This window comes from Salvelinus alpinus, chromosome 20 (assembly GCF_045679555.1).
Source record: "Salvelinus alpinus chromosome 20, SLU_Salpinus.1, whole genome shotgun sequence".
Classification (NCBI taxonomy): Eukaryota; Metazoa; Chordata; class Actinopteri; order Salmoniformes; family Salmonidae; genus Salvelinus; species Salvelinus alpinus.
Window position 1 is genome coordinate 33,106,372 of NC_092105.1, and position 25,645 is coordinate 33,132,016.

The following is a 25,645-nucleotide window of genomic DNA, read 5'->3' on the forward strand; positions in this document are numbered from 1 at the left end:
CAGTCTTTCAATGTGGTGGATTCACTCTTTCCTCTCTCCGTCTCTAGTTTGCCTACAGGCAGGGCGCTAAGGCCAAGCTCAACTACACCTCTGTGGCTATGCGCCCAGACATCATGAAGGCTACCCAGGCCTCCAAGCTCACCAGCAATGTGAGTGTTTAGTACACTATGAATAGCCTACACAGTGATGAAGACTGTTAGCCTGTTTGGCGAAATGTTGTATTCGTTTAACTTTCTGAGTTGAATATGCATGTTTACACTCTCAGCATGACAGCATCACAAGGCATCAAGTCAAATCACCACAGTCTGTGCTGAGCTGTTACTTACTGATGGTTTGTGTATTTTGTCTGGTAGATTGGTTACCGTGACAAAGCTCGCCAGGAGGCTGCCCATGGAGGCTCACTGACCCACCGTCCAGACATCGCTCTGGCTACTGCAGTGTCCAAGCTGACCAGCCAGGTACGGTCAACACCAAACCCTGGGACAGGGTCCAATGGGCTGCAACTTCCTGTCTGTGTCTTGCGACTTCCTTTCTCCTATTGAATGACTCACTGATTGGTTGATTTCTGGTAGCATCTGTTGGGGCTCCTCTGCTTCCATAATTCAAGATTATGTTTTTTCATTTGTGTTATAATTCTATAATATCTGCCAATATTCTTGATTGTTATAGTTTTTACTCCATTTTATTGTTTAGATTTTTCCTCCTGTCTTTTTTGTTTTGTGTTTTGTTTCCTTATACCTGTAGCTATCTTATTTTTCTCTCTCCCATCGCAAGCTTTTGCAAACACAGACATGCATTCTGCCCTACCAAGCAAAAAGGCAGTAACTGCTCATAGCGTGGAGAAAAATGAGAAAAATGGCTTTTATATACCTTGGTTTCACAGTAACTTTATGCAGTTACTGCTAACATGACCCACATTTTCTCCAAAACACAATACAATAGAGGCAGGATACTTGTCCACATGATTAAGCATGTATTTAATGTAGCAAAAATGGCATTAACTAATTTTAGACCAAATGAGCAGTTACTGCCTTTTTGCTTGGTAGGGCAGCATAGTGATGCAATAACTATTTTCCTAAAAGTCAACAGAAAATATTGTTTTCTATTGCTTTTTTCCTTTTCATTTTTCCTTTTCTCCCTCAGTTGAATCAACATCTTAAATGATCAATGTCAGAAAAGCCGGGACATCTGGTTAGTCAATGTCTCTGTCTCCTCTGGAATGGGCCCTACAGTGATAGCATGTCATAGGGTTATTGTTGCTGCATCGTTCTACAGAATTGTCTCTGTGCCACGAAGACTGTAAATCCTGTATCAAAGCTTCTGTCTAAAGTATCTTATTCACAACTCTTCTTTAGTATAGATAACACTGAACGCTAGGAGGCAGAGTTGACAATTTTATTGGGTTGCCAGCAGTTCTGTCATTGCTTTTTCATTTGGAGCATGATTATAATTAGACTGATTTTTTTCTCATTTCTATTGGATTTACACACTCTTCATTCCTCTCTCTCCCTCTTTCTCTCTCTCCCTGACTTTTCATCAGCTGGTTCCTCTACAGATTAGGAGTCTATCTCAGACTCTCAGCAATGGGATCCCAGCATCACTTTCTCCCTCATTTTCTATTTCTGACTACCATACATACTGTTCCAACGGTATATGAAGTCAATGTTCTGTTTGTACAGTTGTTTCTTCTTAGTGTTGTCTTAATTGCCTTCTGAGGTTAGTTGACTCATTGAAAGTAAGAAAGAATGCTTATTTATTCATTTGTTATACCCACCAGATACATTATATCAAATTAATCCTAGAAGGCAACCTATAGTTTTTGACTTCAATTGGTTATGCTGTATAACAAGGGCTACTAAAACAGTACAGTAAGGAGTTACCTAGATTTAGAAATTCTGAATTTGGATCCCTCTAAAATCAATGAACAAGCCATGAGCCCTTTTTATATTATGTGACCGAATACTGTATTTTTCTCCTCATTAATCTTACTCTCGCTGTGTTTTTCTTGGCTTACCTGCCTCACAGACACAATCAGACTGAGACTAACACACACACTGCCATATGATATCCCTCCAGGTGCAGTATAAGGCCAAGTTTGACAAGGAGAAGGGGCTCAGGCCAAAGTATGACATGAAGGAGAGTGTGGTTTACAAGACTCAGAAGGATGCACACGAGCTGGCTAGTGAGGTACGTGTTCCACTCTCCCAAGTAGGTGTAGTACTCTTTTAATATGATACATTTGCGTACGGGCTAAGATCTCTTTACTCACAGGTCTTTATCAAAGATATACAAAGCAACCGGGACCAAGCAGTTCATGAGAAATGCTATATAAAACTTTATAATAATATATATATATGTATATATAATGACACTATATTATAATAATATATCCATATAATAGCTCTCTATAATACGATGATGTTCTTCTGTCCGTCTTCTCATCTCACAGGTGAAGTACAAGGGTGACCTGAAGAAGCTGCACACACCTGTAACAGACATGGCAGAGTCTCTGTCCATGCAGCACAACCTGAGCACCAGCAAGCTATCCAGTGACGTAAGACAATCTGCACATAACCCTTTGTACTCCCAAAACCACCGTCTTCCTACCCGGTAGTGTCATCATCACCATCATCCCTTCTGCATAACCACCGCCTTCACAACAACCAACCACCTCACCACCACAACCCTCCAAGAAAGTCATTCCATATAATTAGGCTTTCCCTAGCTCTCTCTCAGCAGGCAAATCTGGTTGAAATAACTTCATTACGATCAGTTTACAACCATAAGTAGTTGTAATGTGGTTGTAATGACGTCATTTCAACCAGTTTGGTCCTGCTGTGTATATACTGTATGAGATATAGTAAAACACTGATCTGTAGTATCAGAATTTTTGCATCATACTCTTTTACCCATAATCCTCAAGGACATCATCTGGTAGTGACCCTGACCCTTCTCACCTTTGACCTCCAAACTTCCTGTACTAGCACCCGCTGTAACCTTCTCCATCTCTTATTTCATCCATCTATAGTCTTAGTGTTTTCTTTTTCACATGATCTCTAGCATGTTATCATGTGCTGGATCATTTTAAAATATTTTTTATTAAAACATGACTTAGTATATCATAACTTAGTCTTCTAGAACTCTCTGCCTTCCCTTCTCTTTTCTAATTGTTCTTCGTTGCATTCTTTTCATCCCTTTTTATTCACGTTCCTTAACTTTTTTATAAAACATTCTTGTTTAAAATAATATATATTTTTAAATGGGTGGCATTGAGGGAGCTAACGGCAGTGGCTATTTTTCCCCACGTTGTTGTACTGAGCTGCTTTACTGGGCATTGATTCCCTCTTAGTACCAGTACAAGAAGAAACATGAGGACAGTAAGGGTCACTACCTCATGATCGCTGACACACCAGAACAGCTCCATCACAAGGAGGCTTCAGAACTACAGAGTCACGTAAGTGGCCGATGACTGGGACGACCGATGGGCCTGTCCTACTGACATCACCGGGTTTTAACTTCCTTTGTTTGAGATGGCAACTTTCAGTTTGAAAATCATCTTTCCAATATTCCATTTCAAAATCGAATCAAATTGTATTTGTCGCACGCGCCGAATACAACAGGTGTAGGTAGACCTTACAGTGAAATGCTTCATCCTGTGACTTGTGAATCTAAATTCTCCCAGGTTTCTTCTCCAACATGTAAAATCATTAAATAGTGTCCAACATGTAAAATCATTAAATAGTGGAACACAATGAAACAGAGTTAATGTTTGTATTGTTTACTTGTCAGGGCTTGGTGGACTTGTAAAAACAGTTTTACTGGAAGCGTTGGTTGGCCTGTGTGTTATTATGTAAGTCATTTTTTAATTGATCCATAAAATCTCCCACTCGTCATTCCATCATTAAACCTGAGAGGTTTATATTGCAATCATTATAAATTGGTTCCCATGCTCCCATTTTAAGTGGAGTAATTTTTCCCTCTAGAAGTCTTAGATGGACACGATATCTGGACCAGAGTTCACTATATTGAAACAGACCTGTCACAAACCCTGTCAATTTGTGCTTTGAAAACACCTTGTTAAACTGTTATGATGTTATAACAACAGCAGTTGGTATCGTTTAGGCCTCAAGGATAACATTAAATGGCCTATTTAGTCATATTTATTGAATAAAGTAAGTCAACTTTATTCAATAAATGAATTAAGAGCCTATGACATTGTGAATATATTTGTCTGACTCCTGTATGTCCATCTACAGGTGAAGTACAAGGAGAAATATGAGAAGGCTAGAGGAAAGGCTATGCTGGACTTCGAAACCCCCACCTATGTGTCGGCTAAGGAGGCCCAGCACATGCAGAGCGCGGTAAATACACATTATATAGTTTCAACCCAATATCTAATTGTTTCATACAATAACACCTCTACTTTGCAGTTCAGAGTTTTGCTGATGCTCCAAAGAGAACATGTATGGAATAATCTGTTGTTTTTGTCTGTCATTGTATTGGATCTTCTGTTATATTTGGAAATTCCGTAAACTTGTCTGTCCTTCAAAAGTGTAACTACAATGTCTATGAAATGTGATTTTTCCAATGTGTAATTTGATGTGAAAGTTAAGCGCTGGGACTATGGCTTATGGTAGTCTTGTGTGACACTGACACATGATGTTGTGTAAGTACAGAAAGTGAAATATTCCTCTGATGATCCAGGGTTAAGGCATGGTACTGGATGTCTGTCTGGTAATCATGTCTCCCTGCTAGTGCACAGACAGACTGACACAAAACAGGAAACCGGACTGCGTAGATACTTTTTTTATATGGACATTTTTTTAAACCAGTGACTGCTAAAAACCTGGGTCCATACATAAAATATCAGGATTATACATGTATAAATATAAAGGTTTCAAATATTTTAATATCTGTACAAAAAACATTACACACACCAGAGGCATACTGTCGTCATACATAGAGCAGTACACCACTGAGTTGTTCTCAGGAAGAGCAGTAAGACTGAGGTGAGGCTTGCATTGTGATGAGACTTGCATGTATCTCAGCTGTGTCTGTCACTTGTCTTATCTTTGCGGCGAATAGAAAGACTATCATAAGGAATATGAGGAGTCTATAAAGGGAAAGAACCTCTCAGGCTTGGAGGTCACCCCTGCCATGTTACATGTCAGACACGCCACCAAAATAGCCAGCGAGGTAACGAACAGACGTCGACTCCCTTTTGTACCCCTCCTCCTCCTCTTCACCCACCTCTGATAATCATACTAAGACCACCATAACCACCACAACCCTCCTTCTTTTAATCCCCCATGTGTGACTTTTTCTCCTCAAGAAATTGTCACACCCAGGTTAGTTGTGGTTAGCTTGCATGGTTCACCACCCAACAATAATACACTCTATTACTATTACACGTAATACAACCTTTTTCATAGTACCATAGTAGTGCTGCGTGACTGTTTTAGTTATAGACTTTGTTTTATTGCCATGTCTGCACTATTAGTGTTCGGTATGAACTGTCATCTATGTTGACATTGTGACTTTTGTAGTTCCCACCCATTCCTTCAAAACAACTGTCTTCATTTGTCTGTTTTTTCTGTCTGGTTTGGCTTTTTAAAGAACCCTGTTTCCTGTGTTTGTTCTGCACGATGCCCTAATGAAATGCAAGCATGAGTGCTTTTGGCAAAAAGTCTCATGAACAAACTGTCTTGTACCAAATGTCCTGTGGGTATTTTTTGTTTTATTTTTATTTTATAATCATGCTCCAAATGAAAATTTGATTTTTGTTTTATCAGGCTGCTTACCAAACTCACCAATGTCTTTCCAATGTCCAATTTAATGTCTATTGGTCAAAATACGTATTGTATAAAAATAAATGATGTCCGACTTGGCAAGTCAATATTTGTTGATCCATGTCAACCAAACCACAACTGGTTTGTCATAATTTGAAGGGGAGACTTGGTGACTTTGAGATCTATGGGGGGGCGGTATTACTTGCCAGGTGAGCATGTACTGTACCGTATACTGTCTGTGTTGCCCTGCCTGTGTTGCCCTGCCTGTCTCTCTGCAGTCTCTCTGTTCTTCCTTCCGCCCTGTAGAAAGAGTACAGGAGGGATCTAGAGGAGGGGGTGAAGGGTAAAGGGCTAACTGTTTTTGAGGAAACTCCGGAGCTTTTGAGAGCAAGGAATGCTACTGCTATCCTGAGTCAGGTAGGACTGCTACAGATGGAACAGTCTTCTTCTCCCATCTCTCTCACCCCCCCTTCCTCTGCTTCCTTCTCCTCCTCCTCTTCCTGTTTCATCACCTAACTAACCAGACAGCTGATTGGGTTTTTTCTTGACGCAGGATGACATCACTAATGTGTTTACAACGCAGTTGTCGAGCTAGTAGTGTCATTCCTCCAACCTAGTCCCAGATCTGTTTGTGCTGTCGTGCCAACTCCAATGGTGACATTGACCATAGGAGTTTGCAAGACAGTACAAACAGATCTGGGACCAGGCTAGTAGTTCCCCAGGTTAACCAGATAATATGGTGTCTGAAACAACCTACACTACCTCACTGAGATTCACACTAAACCTTCTTCTGTCTTTCAGCTCTGAGTGGACCCTTCCTGTCTCTCTCCCTCGTAGCTTGATTTATCCCATTTTCTTGTTGGTTTGTTTGTGCTAACCTGTTTTAACTTTTGCCATTTTTGGTTTTGCAGCCCATAAACAAATGAGTAGACATCCCTTTCCTTCCTAATATAATATCCAATAGCTATATTTGAATACTCTAATAAAGAATTGTTTGACTTGACTGTGTGTAATGTGGCTGTTTGCAGAAAGAGTACAAGAAGACATTGGAGACAGAGATAAAGGGCAAAGGAATGTTGGCTTTGGGTACAGACACGCCAGACTTCATGAGGGCTAAGAATGCTACAGACATCCTCAGCCAGGTCAGTGGGGCTGGGTACTTGGACCAAGCCATCCTTTTTTTGTGATATGTGCATTAAGTCCATTCATTGTTTTTTGTAATATGTGCACTACGCATTATTTTCAGCATTGTACATTATTGCAATCTTTTTTAGATAACTACCAGAGAAGGACTTTTTCATGTAACAAATGCATATTATAATCATAACCATATCCCAATGTCAATTTCTTTCAATACGGTAATTGTGTACTATACCAAAAATACTGAAAGACCACTCTTCATCAGTGCATGTAGTTGTTATTTAACAAAGAGTGTGTTTCTGAGCCGCAGTTTGTGCCCCTCCTCAGCAAAAGTACAAGCAGACTGCTGAGGCGGACAGGGCTAGCTACACTAGTGTTATCGACACCCCTGACATCCTCCACGCACAGAATATCAGGAACATGGTCAGCCAGGTAAGAGGAATGCTCCAAATGACTATGGATGTCCATAAACCATGTTAATAAACTCTCCACAAACCATGTTAATAACTCTCCACAAACCATGTTAATAAACTCTCCACAAACCATGTTAATAACTCTCCACAAACCATGTTAATAACTCTCCACAAACCATGTTAATAACTCTCCACAAACCATGTTAATAAACTCTCCACAAACCATGTTAATAAACTCTCCACAAACCATGTTAATAAACTCTCCACAAACCATGTTAATAAACTCTCCACAAACCATGTTAATAACTCTCCACAAACCATGTTAATAAACTCTCCACAAACCATGTTAATAAACTCTCCACAAACCATGTTAATAAACTCTCCACAAACCATGTTAATAACTCTTCACAAACCATGTTAATAAACTCTCCACAAACCATGTTAATAAACTCCACAAACCATGTTAATAACTATCCACAAACCATGTTAATAAACTCTCCACAAACCATGTTAATAAACTCTCCACAAACTATGTAGATTACCTTTGCATTGATATGAGGGATATAGATTGATATGCTGTGAATATATTGACATCAGAGTTGAATGACCAAGGTGTTGTGTGACTTCTCTCTCTCTGTGTGTGTGTGTGTGTGTGTGTGTGTGTGTATTCTGTCCAACAGAAAAAGTACAGGGAGGAGGCTAAGAATACCATGTCTCACTATGTGCCCGTCCTAGACACCCCTGAGATGATGAGAGTCCGTGAGAACCAGAAAAACTTCAGCACTGTAAGTAGAACCCTTTTAGAACCTTCTGTTTTAGAATCCTCCGTTTGGAACCAAGGCCCAGGTTCCAGATCTCAGGTTCATCATCACCCATGCCAGTCAGTGGCAGCAAGGTGGCTCTCTGTGTGTCTTCGGTGTCTTGTCTTCAAAGTATTACCTACAATACTTTATATACATTTACAGTATATGTTCATTGTTTCTTTATGAACATCTGTTGTGTTGTGCTGTCTGAACTAATGAAAACCAGCAGCATACTGTACATTATGTTTATTATGTAATTACCGATTCAGAAAAGCCAGGCTCAAGGCTTTTTATTGTTTTTGGAAAGAACAGCAGCTAATTACATAGTTGAATCTATGTAATTAGAGAATGGCATATTACATAAACAAAAGTAAAGAGGTGATTTTTTTTCAGTGTAGAGTAGACCATGCGGTTTATCCATTTTACTATCGGCAGTAAAAAAGGTATTGCGTTTGTAATGTTTCACATATTCATTAGAGCGCCATTGTTTTATCATGGTTGTTGCTTTTTTCTCTTTTTGTTTTCTTTTTCTATCTTTTCTTGATTTTTTTTGTTATTATTGAGAGACATTTTAACTGCACTTGTGCTCTTTTCCCTGTAGCTTCAGTACCAGACAGACCACCTTAAAAACGTTAAGGGCAAAGTGTCATCAATAAAGGACACCCCTGAAATGCTACGTGTTAAAGAGAATACAAAGAATTTCAGCTCGGTATACCTACATGAGTATCTTTAAAAAATATTTTTTACCTTTTCTAATAACATATTTTTACCTTTTTGTTTTATACCTCCCCTTTCTTGATATTTTTATTTCTTTGCTTATTTTTTTACTCTCTTTTGAACTGAAAGTTAACCTTCCCTGATATGCAGCCCTTTTTGATGTAGATAATATAGATATTAACTATGATAGATAGTGCGAGATTAATCCTAGACAAACTTCCCACTGGGCACACACTGGTTGAATCAACATTGTTTCCACTTGGAATAGACATGGAATAGATGTTGAATTGACGTCTGTGCCCAGGGTTGCTGTATTTTTCCTATAATTAGCAGCTTTAACCTTTAGGTTAATAACATTTTTACATTTTAAACCTCTGGTTTGTGCAATGCTGAAGTGCCATTATATGGTAATTATTTTACTGTTAGCCAACCGGTGTAATGCTTCTGTCATGTGCCATCTAGAAATGTTTTGTGTCAGGCTAATCGTCGCTCACTACTTTTTGCCTCCTCTTACTGTTTAAAGATTCAGTACAAAGAGGATTTGGGAAGAGGAACAGCTCTGTCAGACACCCCAGAGATGGACAGAGTTAAACGCAATCAGACAAACATTAGCACGGTACACTATAGTGTGACCCTGTTTTTCTTCTCCTCTCCACCCATCTTCACTCAGGCTACACTTCCATGCCATAGGCTCCATGCTGACCCCCACACCACCACCAACACAGTTCCCATATTTTTAAAAACTAGACCATATAATGGTTTAATCTTTGCATAATGGCAACCATTTTTAATTTTCACCTTTTCAACACCGTTCTGCAGAGTTTATACTAATCTCAGAGTTCATTGTCCCAGCAGACTCAACAGAAGTCATCAAACAAAACAATAATTCATTACATCTAAGATCTGTAATAAACTTAACCAAATATCGAACTTTCATTCGCTCAGAAGTTTCCTATTCAGCTACAGCTGAAGTCGGAAGTTTACATACACTTAGGTTGGAGTCATGAAAACTCGTTTTTCAACCACTCCACAAATTTCTTGTTAACAAACTATAGTTTTGGCAAGTCGGTTAGGACATCTACTTTGTGCATGACGCAAGTAATTTTTCCAACAATTGTTCACTTAAAATTCACTGTATCACAATTCTAGTGGGTCAGAAGTTTACATACACTAAGTTGACTGTGCCTTTAAACAGCTTGGAAAATTCCAGAAAATGATGTCATGGCTTTAGAAGGTTCTGATAGGCTAATTGACATAATTTGAGTCAATTGGAGGTGTACCTGTGGATGTATTTCAAGGCCTACCTTCAAACTCCGTGCCTCTTTGCTTGACATCATGAGAAAATCAAAAGAAATCAGCCAAGACCTCAGAAAAAAATGTGTAGACCTCCACAAGTCTGGTTCATCCTTGGGAGCAATTTCCAAACACCTGAAGGTACCACGTTCATCTGTACAAACAATAGTACGCAAGTATAAACACCATGGGACCATGCAGCCGTCATAGCGCTCAGGAAGGAGACGCGTTCTGTCTCCTAAAGATTAATGTACTTTGGTGCGAAAAGTGCAAATCAATCCCAGAACATCAGCAAAGGACCTTGTGATGATGCTGGAGGAAACAGGTACAAAAGTATCTACAGTGGGGAGAACAAGTATTTGATACACTGCCGATTTTGCAGGTTTTCCTACTTACAAAGCATGTAGAGGTCTGTAATTTTTATCATAGGTACACTTCAACTATGAGAGACGGAATCTAAAACAAAAATCCAGAAAATCACATTGTATGATTTTTAAGTAATTAATTTGCATTTTATTGCATGACATAAGTATTTGATACATCAGAAAAGCAGAACTTAATATTTGGTACAGAAACCTTTGTTTGCAATTACAGAGATCATACGTTTCCTGTAGTTCTTGACTAGGTTTGCACACACTGCAGCAGGGATTTTGGCCCACTCCTCCCTACAGATCTTCTCCAGATCCTTCAGGTTTCGGGGCTGTCGCTGGGCAATACGGACTTTCAGCTCCCTCCAAAGATTTTCTATTGGGTTCAGGTCTGGAGACTGGCTAGGCCACTCCAGGACCTTGAGATGCTTCTTACGGAGCCACTCCTTAGTTGCCATGGCTGTGTGCTTCGTGTCGTTGTCATGCTGGAAGACCCAGCCACGACCCATCTTCAATGCTCTTACTGAGGGAAGGAGGTTGTTGGCCAAGATCTCGCGATACATGGCCCCATCCATCCTCCCCTCAATACGGTGCAGTCGTCCTGTCCCCTTTGCAGAAAAGCATCCCCAAAGAATGATGTTTCCACCTCCATGCTTCACGGTTGGGATGGTGTTCTTGGGGTTGTACTCATACTTCTTCTTCCTCCAAACACGGCGAGTGGAGTTAGACCAAAAAGCTCTATTTTTGTCTCATCAGACCACATGACCTTCTCCCATTCCTCCTCTGGATCATCCAGATGGTCATTGGCAAACTTCAGACAGGCCTGGACATGCACTGGCTTAAGCAGGGGGACCTTGCGTGCGCTGCAGGATTTTAATCCATGACGGCGTAGTGTGTTACTAATGGTTTTCTTTGAGACTGTGGTCCCAGCTCTCTTCAGGTCATTGACCAGGTCCTGCCGTGTAGTTCTGGGCTGATCCCTCACCTTCCTCATGATCATTGATGCCCCACGAGGTGAAATCTTGCATGGAGCCCCAGACCGAGGGTGATTGACCGTCATCTTGAACTTCTTCCTTTTTCTAATAATTGCGCCAACAGTTGTTTCCTTCTCACCAAGCTGCTTGCCTATTGTCCTGTAGCCCATCCCAGCCTTGTGCAGGTCTACAATTTTATCCCTGATGTCCTTACACAGCTCTCTGGTCTTGGCCATTGTGGAGAGGTTGGAATCTGTTTGATTGAGTGTGTGGTCAGGTGTCTTTTATACAGGTAACGAGTTCAAACAGGTGCAGTTAATACAGGTAATGAGTGGAGAACAGGAGGGCTTCTTAAAGAAAAACTAACAGGTCTGTGAGAGCCGGAATTCTTACTGGTTGGTAGGTGATCAAATACTTATGTCATGCAATAAAATGCAAATTAATTATTTAAAATCATACAATGTGATTTTCTGGATTTTTGTTTTAGATTCCGTCTCTCACAGTTGAAGTGTACCTATGATAAAAATTACAGACCTCTACATGCTTTGTAAGTAGGAAAACCTGCAAAATCTGCAGTGTATCAAATACTTGTTCTCCCCACTGTATATCCACAGTCAAACAAGTCCTATATCGACATAACCTGAAAGGCCGCTCAGCAAGGAAGAAGCCACTGCTCCAAAACCGCCATAAAAAAGCCAGACTACGGTTTGCAACTGCACATGGGGACAAAGATCGTACTTTTTGGAGAAATGTCCTCTGGTCTGATGAAACAAAAATAGAACTGTTTGGCCATAATGACCTTCGTTATGTTTGGAGGAAAAAGGGGGAGGCTTGCAAGCCAAAGTACACCATCCCAACCGTGAAGCACAGGGGTGGTAGCAACATGTTGTGGGGGTGCTTTGCTGCAGGAGGGACTGATGCACTTCACAAAATAGATGGCATGATGAGGAAGGAACATTATGTGAATATATTGAAGCAACATCTCAAGACATCAGTCAAGAAGTTAAAGCTTGGTTGCAAATGGGTCTTCCAAATGGACAATGACCCCAAGCATACTTCCAAAGTTGTGGCAAAATGGCTTAAGGACAACAAAGTCAGGTATTGGAGTGGCCATCACAAAGCCCTGACCTTAATCCTATAGAAAATGTGTGGGCAGAACTGAAAAAGCATGTGCAAGCAAGGAGGCCTACAAACCTGACTCAGTTACACCAGCTCTGTCAGGAGGAATGGGCCAAAATTCACCCAACTTATTGTGGGAAGCTTGTGGAAGGCTACCCGAAACGTTTGACCCAAGTTAAACAATTTAAAGGCAATGCTACCAAATACTAATTGAGTGTATGTAAACTTCTGACCCACTGGGAATGTGATGAAAGAAATAAAAGCTGAAATAAAGAATTGTCTCCTATTATTCTGACATTTCACATTCTTCAAATAAAGTGGTGATCCTAACTGACCTAAGACAGGGAATTATTACTAAGATTAAATGTCATGAATTGTGAAAAACTGAGTTTAAATGTATTTTGCTAAGGTGTATGTAAACTTCCGACTTCAACTGTACATTGTTTATAGTGTTATAAACTGTATATGCTGTAAACTTAACTGCTGTTAACAATCATGACTGTTTTACCTACATGTGAACGTTCTTGTGCTTTACGCCAGCTGCATTGTCACTGTTTTCAGTGAGGCCCTTGTCTTTGCTACTGTATGTATGTACAGTATGTGTGTGCTTTATATCTGTCTTGCTTTGTCTCTGTGTTCCTCATGGAACCCCTATGGTAGATAAAGTACAAGGACTCGTTGGGTCAGGGAACAGCCGTCTCAGACCTACCTGAGGTGAAGAGGGTTCGTGAGATGCAGAAGAACATCAGCTCGGTATTAGAGTTTCTATCTAGCCCCGCTTAATTTCCCAACCAACAAACTCCCCAAAAACTCATACCTTCTCTGTCATATGACCCCTAACTGACCTCAAATAATGCCTCCTAAACTATCAGTGGTTATTCTCCTGACCTTTGACTTCTGTGTGCTAAGATGAAACCTAGCGCTTCCTCCTGAATACAAAATAACGTAACATCCTTTTTCCTCCAAACTAAAGGCCCAAATAGAACCATCCCCTTTTAGTTTTCTTGTTTTTCAATCTGTGTCCCACCAGACAAACAAACTGCATTTAGATTTTTCTTCTCCAATTTTTGTTTCAAATAATTTCATCATACTTTTTTATTTTTTTAAATGTATTCTCAGTTTCTTTACTGAAGTGCTGTGAGATTTTAGAACAGTAGTTTAACTATAACCCAAACCCTTGCATGTATTTTATAGCGGCCATCATAAGTTTACAATATCCTTTGTTTGTATTTAAGTGGGCGATCAACCCTATTTCTGATTGGTTGTCCTGTGTTACTGTTTAAAGATTCAGTACAAAGAGGATTTGGGAAGAGGAACAGCTCTGTCAGACACCCCAGAGATGGACAGAGTTAAACGCAATCAGACAAACATTAGCACGGTACACTATAGTGTGACCCTGCTTTTCTTCTCCTCTCCACCCATCTTCACTCAGGCTACACTTCCATGCCATAGGCTCCATGCTGACCCCCACACCACCACCAACACAGTTCCCATATTTTTAAAAACTAGACCATATAATGGTTTAATCTTTGCATAATGGCAACCATTTTTAATTTCCACCTTTTCAACACCGTTCTGCAGAGTTTATACTAATCTCAGAGTTCATTGTCCCAGCAGACTCAACAGAAGTCATCAAACAAAACAATAATTCATTACATCTAAGATCTGTAATAAACTTAACCAAATATCGAACTTTCATTCGCTCAGAAGTTTCCTATTCAGCTACATTGTGTATAGTGTTATAAACTGTATATGCTGTAAACTTAACTGCTGTTAACAATCATGACTGTTTTACCTACAGTACATGTGAACGTTCTTGTGCTTTACGCCAGCTGCATTGTCACTGTTTTCAGTGAGGCCCTCGTCTTTGCTGCTGTATGTATGTACAGTATGTGTGTGCTTTATATCTGTCTTGCTTTGTCTCTGTGTTCCTCATGGAACCCCTATGGTAGATAAAGTACAAGGACTCGTTGGGTCAGGGAACAGCCGTCTCAGACCTACCTGAGGTGAAGAGGGTTCGTGAGATGCAGAAGAACATCAGCTCGGTATTAGAGTTTCTATCTAGCCCCGCTTAATTTCCCAACCAACAAACTCCCAAAAAACTCATACCTTCTCTGTCATATGACCCCTAACTGACCTCAAATAATGCCCCCTAAACTATCAGTGGTTATTCTCCTGACCTTTGACTTCTGTGTGCTAAGATGAAACCTAGCGCTTCCTCCTGAATACAAAATAACGTAACATCCTTTTTCCTCCAAACTAAAGGCCCAAATAGAACCATCCCCTTTTAGTTTTCTTGTTTTTCAATCTGTGTCCCACCAGACAAACAAACTGCATTTAGATTTTTCTTCTCCAATTTTTGTTTCAAATAATTTCATCATACTTTTTTATTTTTTTAAATGTATTCTCAGTTTCTTTACTGAAGTGCTGTGAGATTTTAGAACAGTAGTTTAACTATAACCCAAACCCTTGCATGTATTTTATGGCGGCCATCATAAGTTTATAATATCCTTTGTTTGTTTTTAAGTGGGTGATCAACCCTATTTCTGACTGGTTGTCCTGTGTTACTGTTTAAAGATTCAGTACAAAGAGGATTTGGGAGGAGGAACAGCTCTGTCAGACACCCCAGAGATGGACAGAGTTAAACACAATCAGACAAACATTAGCACGGTACACTATAGTGTGACCCTGTTTTTCTTCTCCTCTCCACCCATCTTCACTCAGGCTACACTTCCATGCCATAGGCTCCATGCTGACCCCCACACCACCACCAACACAGTTCCCATATTTTTTAAAACTAGACCATATAATGGTTTAATCTTTGCATAATGGCAACCATTTTTAATTTCCACCTTTTCAACACCGTTCTGCAGTGTTTATACTAATCTCAGAGTTCATTGTCCCAGCAGACTCAACAGAAGTCATCAAACAAAACAATAATTCATTACATCTAAGATCTGTAATAAACTAAACCAAATATCGAACTTTCATTCGCTCAGAAGTTTCCTATTCAGCTACATTGTGTATAGTGTTATAAACTGTATATGCTGTAAACTTAACTGCTGTTAACAATCATGACTGTTTTACCTACAGTACATGTGAACGTTCTTGTGCTTTACGCCAGCTGCATTGACACTGTTTTCAGTGAGGCCCTCGTCTTTGCTGCTGTATGTATGTACAGTATGTGTGTGCTTTATATCTGTCTTGCTTTGTCTCTGTGTTCCTCATGGAACCCCTATGGTAGATAAAGTACAAGGACTTGTTGGGTCAGGGAACAGCCGTCTCAGACCTACCTGAGGTGAAGAGGGTTCGTGAGATGCAGAAGAACATCAGCTCGGTATTAGAGTTTCTATCTAGCCCCGCTTAATTTCCCAACCAACAAACTCCCAAAAAACTCATACCTTCTCTGTCATATGACCCCTAACTGACCTCAAATAATGCCCCCTAAACTATCAGTGGTTATTCTCCTGACCTTTGACTTCTGTGTGCTAAGATGAAACCTAGCGCTTCCTCCTGAATACAAAATAACGTAACATCCTTTTTCCTCCAAACTAAAGGCCCAAATAGAACCATCCCCTTTTAGTTTTCTTGTTTTTCAATCTGTGTCCCACCAGACAAACAAACTGCATTTAGATTTTTCTTCTCCAATTTTTGTTTCAAATAATTTCATCATACTTTTTTATTTTTTTAAATGTATTCTCAGTTTCTTTACTGAAGTGCTGTGAGATTTTAGAACAGTAGTTTAACTATAACCCAAACCCTTGCATGTATTTTATGGCGGCCATCATAAGTTTATAATATCCTTTGTTGGTTTTTAAGTGGGTGATCAACCCTATTTCTGACTGGTTGTCCTGTGTTACTGTTTAAAGATTCAGTACAAAGAGGATTTGGGAGGAGGAACAGCTCTGTCAGACACCCCAGAGATGGACAGAGTTAAACGCAATCAGACAAACATTAGCACGGTACACTATAGTGTGACCCTGTTTTTCTTCTCCTCTCCACCCATCTTCACTCAGGCTACACTTCCATGCCATAGGCTCCATGCTGACCCCCACACCACCACCAACACAGTTCCCATATTTTTTAAAACTAGACCATATAATGGTTTAATCTTTGCATAATGGCAACCATTTTTAATTTCCACCTTTTCAACACCGTTCTGCAGTGTTTATACTAATCTCAGAGTTCATTGTCCCAGCAGACTCAACAGAAGTCATCAAACAAAACAATAATTCATTACATCTAAGATCTGTAATAAACTAAACCAAATATCGAACTTTCATTCGCTCAGAAGTTTCCTATTCAGCTACATTGTGTATAGTGTTATAAACTGTATATGCTGTAAACTTAACTGCTGTTAACAATCATGACTGTTTTACCTACAGTACATGTGAACGTTCTTGTGCTTTACGCCAGCTGCATTGACACTGTTTTCAGTGAGGCCCTCGTCTTTGCTGCTGTATGTATGTACAGTATGTGTGTGCTTTATATCTGTCTTGCTTTGTCTCTGTGTTCCTCATGGAACCCCTATGGTAGATAAAGTACAAGGACTTGTTGGGTCAGGGAACAGCCGTCTCAGACCTACCTGAGGTGAAGAGGGTTCGTGAGATGCAGAAGAACATCAGCTCGGTATTAGAGTTTCTATCTAGCCCCGCTTAATTTCCAACCAACAAACTCCCAAAAAACTCATACCTTCTCTGTCATATGACCCCTAACTGACCTCAAATAATGCCCCCTAAACTATCAGTGGTTATTCTCCTGACCTTTGACTTCTGTGTGCTAAGATGAAACCTAGCGCTTCCTCCTGAATACAAAATAACGTAACATCCTTTTTCCTCCAAACTAAAGGCCCAAATAGAACCATCCCCTTTTAGTTTTCTTGTTTTTCAATCTGTGTCCCACCAGACAAACAAACTGCATTTAGATTTTTCTTCTCCAATTTTTGTTTCAAATAATTTCATCATACTTTTTTATTTTTTTAAATGTATTCTCAGTTTCTTTACTGAAGTGCTGTGAGATTTTAGAACAGTAGTTTAACTATAACCCAAACCCTTGCATGTATTTTATGGCGGCCATCATAAGTTTATAATATCCTTTGTTTGTTTTTAAGTGGGTGATCAACCCTATTTCTGACTGGTTGTCCTGTGTTACTGTTTAAAGATTCAGTACAAAGAGGATTTGGGAGGAGGAACAGCTCTGTCAGACACCCCAGAGATGGACAGAGTTAAACGCAATCAGACAAACATTAGCACGGTACACTATAGTGTGACCCTGTTTTTCTTCTCCTCTCCACCCATCTTCACTCAGGCTACACTTCCATGCCATAGGCTCCATGCTGACCCCCACACCACCACCAACACAGTTCCCATATTTTTTAAAACTAGACCATATAATGGTTTAATCTTTGCATAATGGCAACCATTTTTAATTTCCACCTTTTCAACACCGTTCTGCAGTGTTTATACTAATCTCAGAGTTCATTGTCCCAGCAGACTCAACAGAAGTCATCAAACAAAACAATAATTCATTACATCTAAGATCTGTAATAAACTAAACCAAATATCGAACTTTCATTCGCTCAGAAGTTTCCTATTCAGCTACATTGTGTATAGTGTTATAAACTGTATATGCTGTAAACTTAACTGCTGTTAACAATCATGACTGTTTTACCTACAGTACATGTGAACGTTCTTGTGCTTTACGCCAGCTGCATTGACACTGTTTTCAGTGAGGCCCTCGTCTTTGCTGCTGTATGTATGTACAGTATGTGTGTGCTTTATATCTGTCTTGCTTTGTCTCTGTGTTCCTCATGGAACCCCTATGGTAGATAAAGTACAAGGACTTGTTGGGTCAGGGAACAGCCGTCTCAGACCTACCTGAGGTGAAGAGGGTTCGTGAGATGCAGAAGAACATCAGCTCGGTATTAGAGTTTCTATCTAGCCCCGCTTAATTTCCAACCAACAAACTCCCAAAAAACTCATACCTTCTCTGTCATATGACCCCTAACTGACCTCAAATAATGCCCCCTAAACTATCAGTGGTTATTCTCCTGACCTTTGACTTCTGTGTGCTAAGATGAAACCTAGCGCTTCCTCCTGAATACAAAATAACGTAACATCCTTTTTCCTCCAAACTAAAGGCCCAAATAGAACCATCCCCTTATATTTTTGTTTTTCAATCTGTTTTTGGCCCACCCGACAAATTGCTCTTAGAGTTTTCTTCTTCATTTTTTGATTCTATTAATTTCATCATACTTTAAAAAAATCTTTTGATTTTATTTCTACTAAGTTTCTTTACTGAAGTGCTATGAGATTTCAGAACAGTAGTTTAACTATAACCCAAACCTTTGCATGCATTTTATGGCGGCCATCATAAGTTTACAATATCCTTTGTTATTATTTGAATGGGCAATCAACCCTCTTTCTGACTGGTTGTCCTCGTGTTACTGTTTAAAGATTCAGTACAAAGAGGATTTGGGAAGAGGGACAGCTCTGTCAGACACCCCAGAGATGGAGAGAGTTAAACGCAATCAGCAACACATTAGCACGGTACATAGTATTATAGTGTGATCCACCTACCTACCTTCCATCTACCATCCATATACTCCTGTCTGTCCTGCTCCTATTTTTCAAGCCCCTGTACAACTCCAACCCCTCTTTAATTCCCCTGTCCAACCCTTTCCAATCTCACCCCACCTCAAAACTGTTATCTGTGAAAGATACCCTATTAAACAATCCTTTATCACCATCTCATCAAACCTATCATGTAGTCATAATACTAATGTAGCTCGTTTCAGTTAAACATTTTTCCCAAAAATTAAGCAAGTAGATGATGATTTTACAATGTCAAGTTCTCTGGTAACATGTAACTATGTCTGAACAATATATTGTGGGGGAACCCCTCTCTGTGATGACATGTTTCCATCTAAGAGGTGAGGCCCAAAATGCTGTTGCTGAAGTTGTTGCTGTGTCCTGTGTGTTCATTCTAGCTTTATTCCTCTGTAGTTGCTCTTGTCCTTGTGCTATTATGAGTTCAATGCCATTTGTAGCTGCTGTCTGTCTCTGGCTTACGGTTGCTCTCTGTGTGTATGTCCATTGTGACATCTCCTCTACTCTGCATGGGACCCGTGCTGCTGATCTGATGTGTAGATAAAGTACAAGGACTCGTTGGGGCAGGGCACAGCCGTCTCAGACCTACCAGAGGTGAAGAGGGTCCGTGAGATGCAGAAGAACATCAGCTCGGTACTAGAGGAAACCATTGAACCCACCAACACGTGTTTCTGTGTTTTTCACTGGGTTTAGTTGACATTTGAGCATGACCCTCCCTCACCTGACCATCCCTCACCTCCTTAAACCGTCTTCTTTATCTCCTGACCCTTATCATCAACCCTCATATACTCCTTTTATCTTCCTGCATCAGCGATGCCCATCGGTTCAGGCTGGAGCTCCCTGAGCTACAGCCCCTGTCATCAACAATCAAAAATCCCAATTTAACACATCCGTCCTTCTCCCTCCTATCTATCCATCCATCCACCTTCCAACATCAGTAAATCACCTTTGACTCTCCCTTAATTCCAACCTCAGCCAAAAACACCCTCTACGATGTGGCTCCCTGTTTTTGCTTTTCCATTTTCCCCTTTCCATAACCTTTTTTCCACAAGTTTTTATCTCCTCTCCACAGCAGTGTTCTGTTAGTTTTGTGTTATTATATCTCCTGTTTTAGTGTGGCAACTAACATCCTTGCCATGCTGTGGAGGCTACAGATGTTTTAGTGTGTGTGTGTTGGGTTGTGTGATTGCTGTCTGTGTTGTTGCAGTGTGTCTTACTGTCCCTTGGGGGGCATTGTGTTTCTGTTCTGTAGGTGTTGTATAAAGACAGTTCTGCTAAAGGAACACCCCAAGTGTTCACTCCAGAGATGGAGAGAGCGAAACGGAACCAAGAACAGATTAGCTCGGTACACCAGCCATTCTCCATGACCTGTGTGCCCCTTTAGAACCCACGTTAACCCTCTCTAACTCCTTCTTCTTCTGGCTTTAGTTAACCATATTAATCAGATACACAGTAGTCAGCCTCTACTCTCCTCATCTATTTTAATACCACCCACCAGCTGTGATGTGTTGTCAATATTATCATCGCTAACCCTCTCCCTTGTTGTTGAAACTAGTCAACTTCCTCCTGTTCCCCTGACTTTCTCCCACTCCTATCACCCCCATTAAGGATAGGAAAACACACTTTTAACCCCCTTATGAATTGGGACACACCCTCTTAATCCACACCCACTCTGAATGTTTGAACCTCCCTGCTAATATCATCTGTCGGAGGTCCCAATAATAAGCTCTTCTTAGAGTGGGCCTATCTGTTAACTCTGGTGCTCACGTTGTTCCTCTGCTGTCCTCTCTGCCATCCCACAGGTGTTGTACTCTGACAGCTTCCGTAAGCAGGTCCAGGGCAAGGCTGCCTTTGTGTTGGACACACCTGAGATGAGACGGGTCAAGGAAACTCAACGCAACATTTCTGGAGTTAGTCTCTGGTTTTTCTACATGTTATTAAGCTTGTAAAGAGTAATTTATATGTAATAACTGCCAGACAAAAATGTATAACTGTCATAATTCGTACCAATGTTAAACCATACCACTTAAATTGAACTAGGCTTTCCACTTAGTCCTTTATTAAAATGAAATAACACATGCCATACCAAGTTGATGACGCATTCCCTACCGATGTAAAACCATCCCAGTGCTGTGTCCACCAGGTGAAATACCACCAGGACTTTGAAAGGACTAAGGGCAGCTTCACTCCCACTACCTCTGACCCTGTCATGGACCGCGTGAAGAAGAACACCCAGGAGTTCAGCGACATCAACTACCGTGGCATCCAGAGACGCGTGGTCGAGATGGAGAAGAGACGCGTCGTGGAGCACGAACAGGAGACTGTCACTGGTACCAATAAAACACACAGACACACTGTAGTGCCGTGAATCAATCTGAAACCGTGCTACAGCCAGTGGTGGAAAGTACAAATACTTTCAAATACTACTTAAGTCGTTTTTTGGGGTATCTATTTTTGACAACTTAATTTTATTCCACTACATACCTAAATAAAATAATGTACTTTTTACTCCATACATTTTCCTGACACCCAAAAGTACTCGTTACATTTTGAATGCTTAGCAGGACAGGAAAACTGTCCAATTCACGCACTTATCAAGAGAAAATCCCTGGTCATCCCTACTGCCTCTGATCTGGCGGACTCACTAAACACAAATGCTTATTTTGTATATGATGTCTGAGGGTTGGAGTATGCCCCTGGCTATCCAAAAACTAAACTAAAACTAAAATGGGGCTGTCTGGTTTGCTTAATATAAGGAATTTTGAATAATTTATACTTTTACTTTTGTACATAAGTATATTTGAGCAATTACATTTCCTTTTGATATTTAAGTATATTTAAAAACAAATACTTGTTGATTTTTACTATGAATGTGTCTTTACTTTTACTTAAGTATGACAATTGTGTTCTTTTTCCAACGCTGGCTACAGCGCGCTTGACATTTAAATGTAAATCCCAACTGAATCTTACCTAAAATCAATGCGCTAATTTAGCCTTTAAAAGCCACATTATCTACAAGCGCGGTCGGATTGAATCCAGGCCTAGATATACGATGTACTTCTTAACGCAGAATCGGTCAGAATACGTACATGCAGGGGCGAAAATCTGATATCAACCTTGGAGGGGACAATTACATTAAATTTTCTCAAGAGCAATTCCTGAGGGGGACACCAAAAGTAGTGCTGTAACACATAGCATACGTTGTTATATGTTAAATGTATATTGAGGAACCATAATTCCTACAACTGGATAATTGATAGGTACAGTAGTTAACTGAAGGGTTTTCCCAACTTGTTCAAATGTTTAAATCATTATAATTCTACTACTAATAATAGTTATAGCAGTGCTCCTTACCAGTTCAGTATGTATGCAGGTATTCGTACTTACAACCAGCAATATCAAGAAAGGTCAGTAGGTGACAATGGTACTGTACACTGTATGGGTGTAGTTTTCATAAATACAATGAACATGGTGTGATCACATCTAAAAGAATCTCCATTGAGAACCATCACAAAGTTGGTCTCCGTATTGAATTGACCTTTTAATTAGACTTTTTCTGATACATTTATATAGTCATTAAATATGTGCACCTGGCCTGAGTCTACTACAATATCTTTGCAAGAACAAAAAGCTTAAAATAAGTACAGTTCTAAAAGCAAAATAACTACTTCAATGAAAAACCCAAATAAATCAAACAAAATATCCTTCAGTCAGTGTCTCAACTCTTCAAACAGCAGCTATGGACAAGTATGTCGCACAAAGTATGCAATTTTAAATAAAATAACATGAAATAAATAATTTGTAAGTGTACTGAAAACTACTAAACAAAAGAACAAATATCAATTACACCAGGGGTTCTCAAACAGGGGTCCATGGCAAGGGGTCCGTGAAATAAAAAAGTGTAATGAATGTAGTCAGTACCACAAGGTTTCCAGTAAGTTTACATATAATATAGAGGGGGTGGAGGTCCCTGAGTACCGCTCAAAACCTTGCCTGCCTTGCCTCAAAATATGCAGGGGTTCCAGTACCCCAAAAAGGTTGAGAACCACTGCTATACACACTACTGAACAAAAGAACCGAGCATATGTTTGCGGGTTTCCTCAACAACACATCAGTTGCCACTTTCGCAATGCCCTCGCCTGTTGTCTCCGACACCCTGTATAGCCCAATAAACTCCTTGTGAGGAACAAGGTCATGGTCAACATAACACAGACAGACACTCTCCTGTTCAGCACCAGAGACATCTTGAGTACCATCAACAATTAATGAAAATTGTACAATCGGAAGAGACCTAATCTCAGCTGCAATGCCTCGAATGACTATTGGCCATGATGTTCAGAATTTCATTCTGTGCTTTGGGGCCTGTGTACATTGTGGTACGCTCTGTTAACCACTTCAGTAAAATGGGATCATCCTCTTCTGCCCTAAGTTTCAAAATCTGGTATAAATTCCCACTGTCATCCGTGTGGCCTCTAAAGGCTTGTCCCTGTCTTACTACATGCCGCACCGAACTAACAATTTTCATCAAGCAATGCCTTGCGTCATCCTGCTGTTTACCCCACGCGCTGGATAACTGGACACTGATTGGATTTAGCTGGTGTGCTGTTACAATTACAAAGTGGCGGTGGGTTTGGCAGTTTTGATGTGCTGTGAATTTTTCAATGGCTTTTCTCCAGTTCCTAAATCCTGCACTAATGAAGGCAGCATCTGCTCTTTGGCCAAAAGATGGCTGGCTTGAAAACCCTTGGCTACAGTGAAAACACAACACTCCTTTTATTGATGGATTATAATGTAGCCAGGGGAAATCGCGAAACCATCTCTCTTGAAACGTCAACACTCTGTTGGCAAGAGTTTGCGGTTCTATAAATTGTGGGTGTGGCTGATATGGTTTTGTGCCATCACTGTGGTAACTGGACAATGCTGTGCCACTGTCCCCTATACTGGTGCTGCTGGCAACAAGGGTGACACTTGGTCCTGCCGTGGCTGTGACACTGTCCTCTGAAGTCTCTCTCCCTGGCTCTTTCCCTTTCACCACCCTAACTGACTCACAGTCTGTCTCCTAGAAAATAAATAAGGTGTTTGCCGTACTCCTAACTACCGGTACCCAAAACTACACAATTAATCACAACAGCAATACCATTGCCGTAAACAAATCTTAGTTTAGTCACCAGTTTAAGTTGAGAGTGGGGGTATCCATGGCATTTTCCAATTATGTCCCTATTTTACAAGTAAAAAAAATTGAGAACCTTTCATAATGTTGCCAAACAAAGACTCAACAAACTTACCTGAGACTCCCTGTCTCTGCCAATCTGTCCCTGCATATCTGTCCCCAGCTCTGCTGTCTGTGTGCCATCTGTTGCCTGCTCTGCCTAATGACATCATTGTGAAACATTTCCATTAGCATTTCACTTCTTTCTTATGAACATTTTATCAACTAGTCTTTGAGATATTAGGCTACTAGAGTTCTTACTATGCGTTTTGGTGTACTGACAAATACTCTGATGTCCGTCTTCTTACTTTTTTCTGCCATTTTTCTACCTGGCTGGCTGGCCTAGCTGCACACACACACATTTACACAACACATGCTGCAACCTTTTGTAATTTTAATAGTTTGTTTCATATTGGCTGGCTTCCAACAATAGCTGAATTTGTAAAGCTAGCGAGCACCAATTCCGTTTCTGTGTTTGCTATAATCTTTGCTACCTGGTTAAATAAAGGTGAAATAAAATAAAATAAAAAAAGTTCACTGCGACAATTTATCTTTTGCAACGAGACCATTATATATATTTAAGGAAATGGTAGAAGAGAGTGTAGTTCTGTTCTGTTCAGTTTGGACTTCAGTTTATCGCTAACCTTATCACAGGGACGTCGAAGCACTACAGCTGCATGCTGATCTTGGAATAAACTGACGATAGCAAAGATTCCATCTTTGACGACGCCACATAAATGGAATAGGTACTAGCTAGCTTGATAGTTAATGTTTGCTTTAGTTTGCGCGCTAGCTCTGCAAATTCAGCTAGTGTGTGAACCCTGCCAACATAAAAATAAATAAATAACATTGCTATGGACCTGCTATGGATTGACTGGATTAACCTCACGTCAGTTACGTACATGTCCCTTTCGGACAGTAGATACGAACCCTCTATTACCTTGCCAGCTAAAGAACTGGCAGTGGATCAAACCATTGTGAGGCAAAGGGCGGAGGGGGTCGCAATCTTTTGAAACTTAAAAACGCGCTATTAAGTGTCTATAATCAGCACAAGTGCTTTCATTGCGTATTATTAATATTATTGAAATTACATAGTTATGTTTACAGTGATATATTGGGGGGGACAAATCATATTTTTCCCAAGATGGGAATCCCCCTCGTGTCCCCCCCGTCCCCCCTGGGATTTCCACCTATGCTTACATGGACAATTAA

At 40.3% G+C, this 25,645-nt stretch overlaps 1 protein-coding gene across 18 annotated transcripts in view; it reads left to right on the top strand.

The window, feature by feature from the left end:
- The window catches only part of neb (nebulin), an 89,969-nt gene that overhangs the window by 61,281 nt on the left and 3,043 nt on the right, over positions 1–25,645 (top strand). For 3 of the 18 annotated variants that reach the window (XM_071355343.1, XM_071355344.1, XM_071355341.1), the window contains 15 exons: positions 48–149; positions 354–458; positions 2,077–2,187; positions 2,450–2,554; positions 3,350–3,454; positions 4,257–4,361; positions 5,086–5,196; positions 6,096–6,206; positions 6,818–6,931; positions 7,257–7,361; positions 8,023–8,127; positions 19,765–19,857; positions 20,477–20,569; positions 21,027–21,134; positions 21,368–21,554. In XM_071355343.1, coding sequence (XP_071211444.1) covers positions 48–149; positions 354–458; positions 2,077–2,187; positions 2,450–2,554; positions 3,350–3,454; positions 4,257–4,361; positions 5,086–5,196; positions 6,096–6,206; positions 6,818–6,931; positions 7,257–7,361; positions 8,023–8,127; positions 19,765–19,857; positions 20,477–20,569; positions 21,027–21,134; positions 21,368–21,554 — 1,660 coding nt within the window. Of the gene's footprint in view, positions 1–47; positions 150–353; positions 459–2,076; positions 2,188–2,449; positions 2,555–3,349; positions 3,455–4,256; positions 4,362–5,085; positions 5,197–6,095; positions 6,207–6,817; positions 6,932–7,256; positions 7,362–8,022; positions 8,128–8,746; positions 8,855–9,385; positions 9,479–13,276; positions 13,370–13,901; positions 15,287–15,860; positions 15,954–16,485; positions 16,579–17,152; positions 17,246–17,776; positions 17,870–18,443; positions 18,537–19,071; positions 19,165–19,764; positions 19,858–20,476; positions 20,570–21,026; positions 21,135–21,367; positions 21,555–25,645 lie in introns of those variants that run through there. The other 15 variants (XM_071355360.1, XM_071355357.1, XM_071355353.1 and 12 more) reach the window with 15 other exon arrangements.